This window comes from Seriola lalandi, unplaced genomic scaffold, assembly GCF_002814215.2.
Source record: "Seriola lalandi dorsalis isolate HSWRI2012SDOR001 ecotype SW California unplaced genomic scaffold, Sedor1 jcf7180002050027, whole genome shotgun sequence".
Classification (NCBI taxonomy): Eukaryota; Metazoa; Chordata; class Actinopteri; order Carangiformes; family Carangidae; genus Seriola; species Seriola lalandi.
In genome coordinates, this window is record NW_019520580.1 from 1,512 (window position 1) to 2,351 (window position 840).

Here is an 840-nt window from a genome sequence, read left to right on the forward strand (position 1 = left end):
TGTGTGTGTGTGTGTGTGTGTGTGTGTGTGTGTGTGTGTGTGTGGATCTTTTAAAAACACATCTTCAGTCTGAGTCCGTCTGGTTTATAAAACACACACACTGACAGATAATAACAGAATATTGATCACAGCTGAAGAAACCAACAGTTCATATTGTGTTGTGTTACACTGCCTCCTGCTGGTGCAAGTGCACCACTACACACACACACACACACACACACACACACACACCTACACGCACACACACAAACACACACACACACACACCTATACGCACACACACAAACACACACACACACGCAAACACACACACCATGTTATAAAAATGTAGAATAAGACTTTAAGAGTTGATACAGTCTCTTATTGATCGATTGATTGATTGATGATCAGCTGCTGTATCTGAGGCTTCCTGGAGATCCAGCTTCTGGATATGAGGCGTTCACACATCACAGTGATGATGACGATAACGATGATGATGATGGTGATGATGTCACTCCTCCTCTGTGTTGTTGACTCCTACGATGATGCTGCTGTACATCTTCTGCTGCTCCTCTTTAAACGAGTCCTTCACCTTCCCTCTCTTCAGTCCTCCGTCCCTGAGAGGAGGAGGAGGAGGAGGAGGAGACGAGGAGGAGGAAGAAGATGATGCAGAAGAAGAAGAGGAACAACAACAACAAGAAGGAGAAGAGGAAGCAGAAAAAGGAGAAGAAGAAGAAGGAGAAGTTATTTATACAGGAAGCTCAGCAGGTATTTGCAGTATTACAGTAAATGTACTCAGATACTCTCCAGAGTATTTGTGTGTGTGTGTGTGTGTGTGTGTGTGTGTGTGTGTGTGTGTGT

General features: G+C 44.2%; 1 protein-coding gene across 1 annotated transcript in view; it reads right to left on the reverse strand.

The window, feature by feature from the left end:
• Nucleotides 1-68: 68 nt before the first annotated feature.
• Nucleotides 69-840, reverse strand: part of LOC111649139 (glycerol-3-phosphate acyltransferase 3-like) — a 9,960-nt gene continuing 9,188 nt past the window's right edge. The window contains exon 11 of the mRNA XM_023398900.2: nucleotides 69-596. Coding sequence (XP_023254668.2) covers nucleotides 491-596 — 106 coding nt within the window. The 3' untranslated portion in view covers nucleotides 69-490. The remainder of the gene's footprint in view (nucleotides 597-840) is intronic.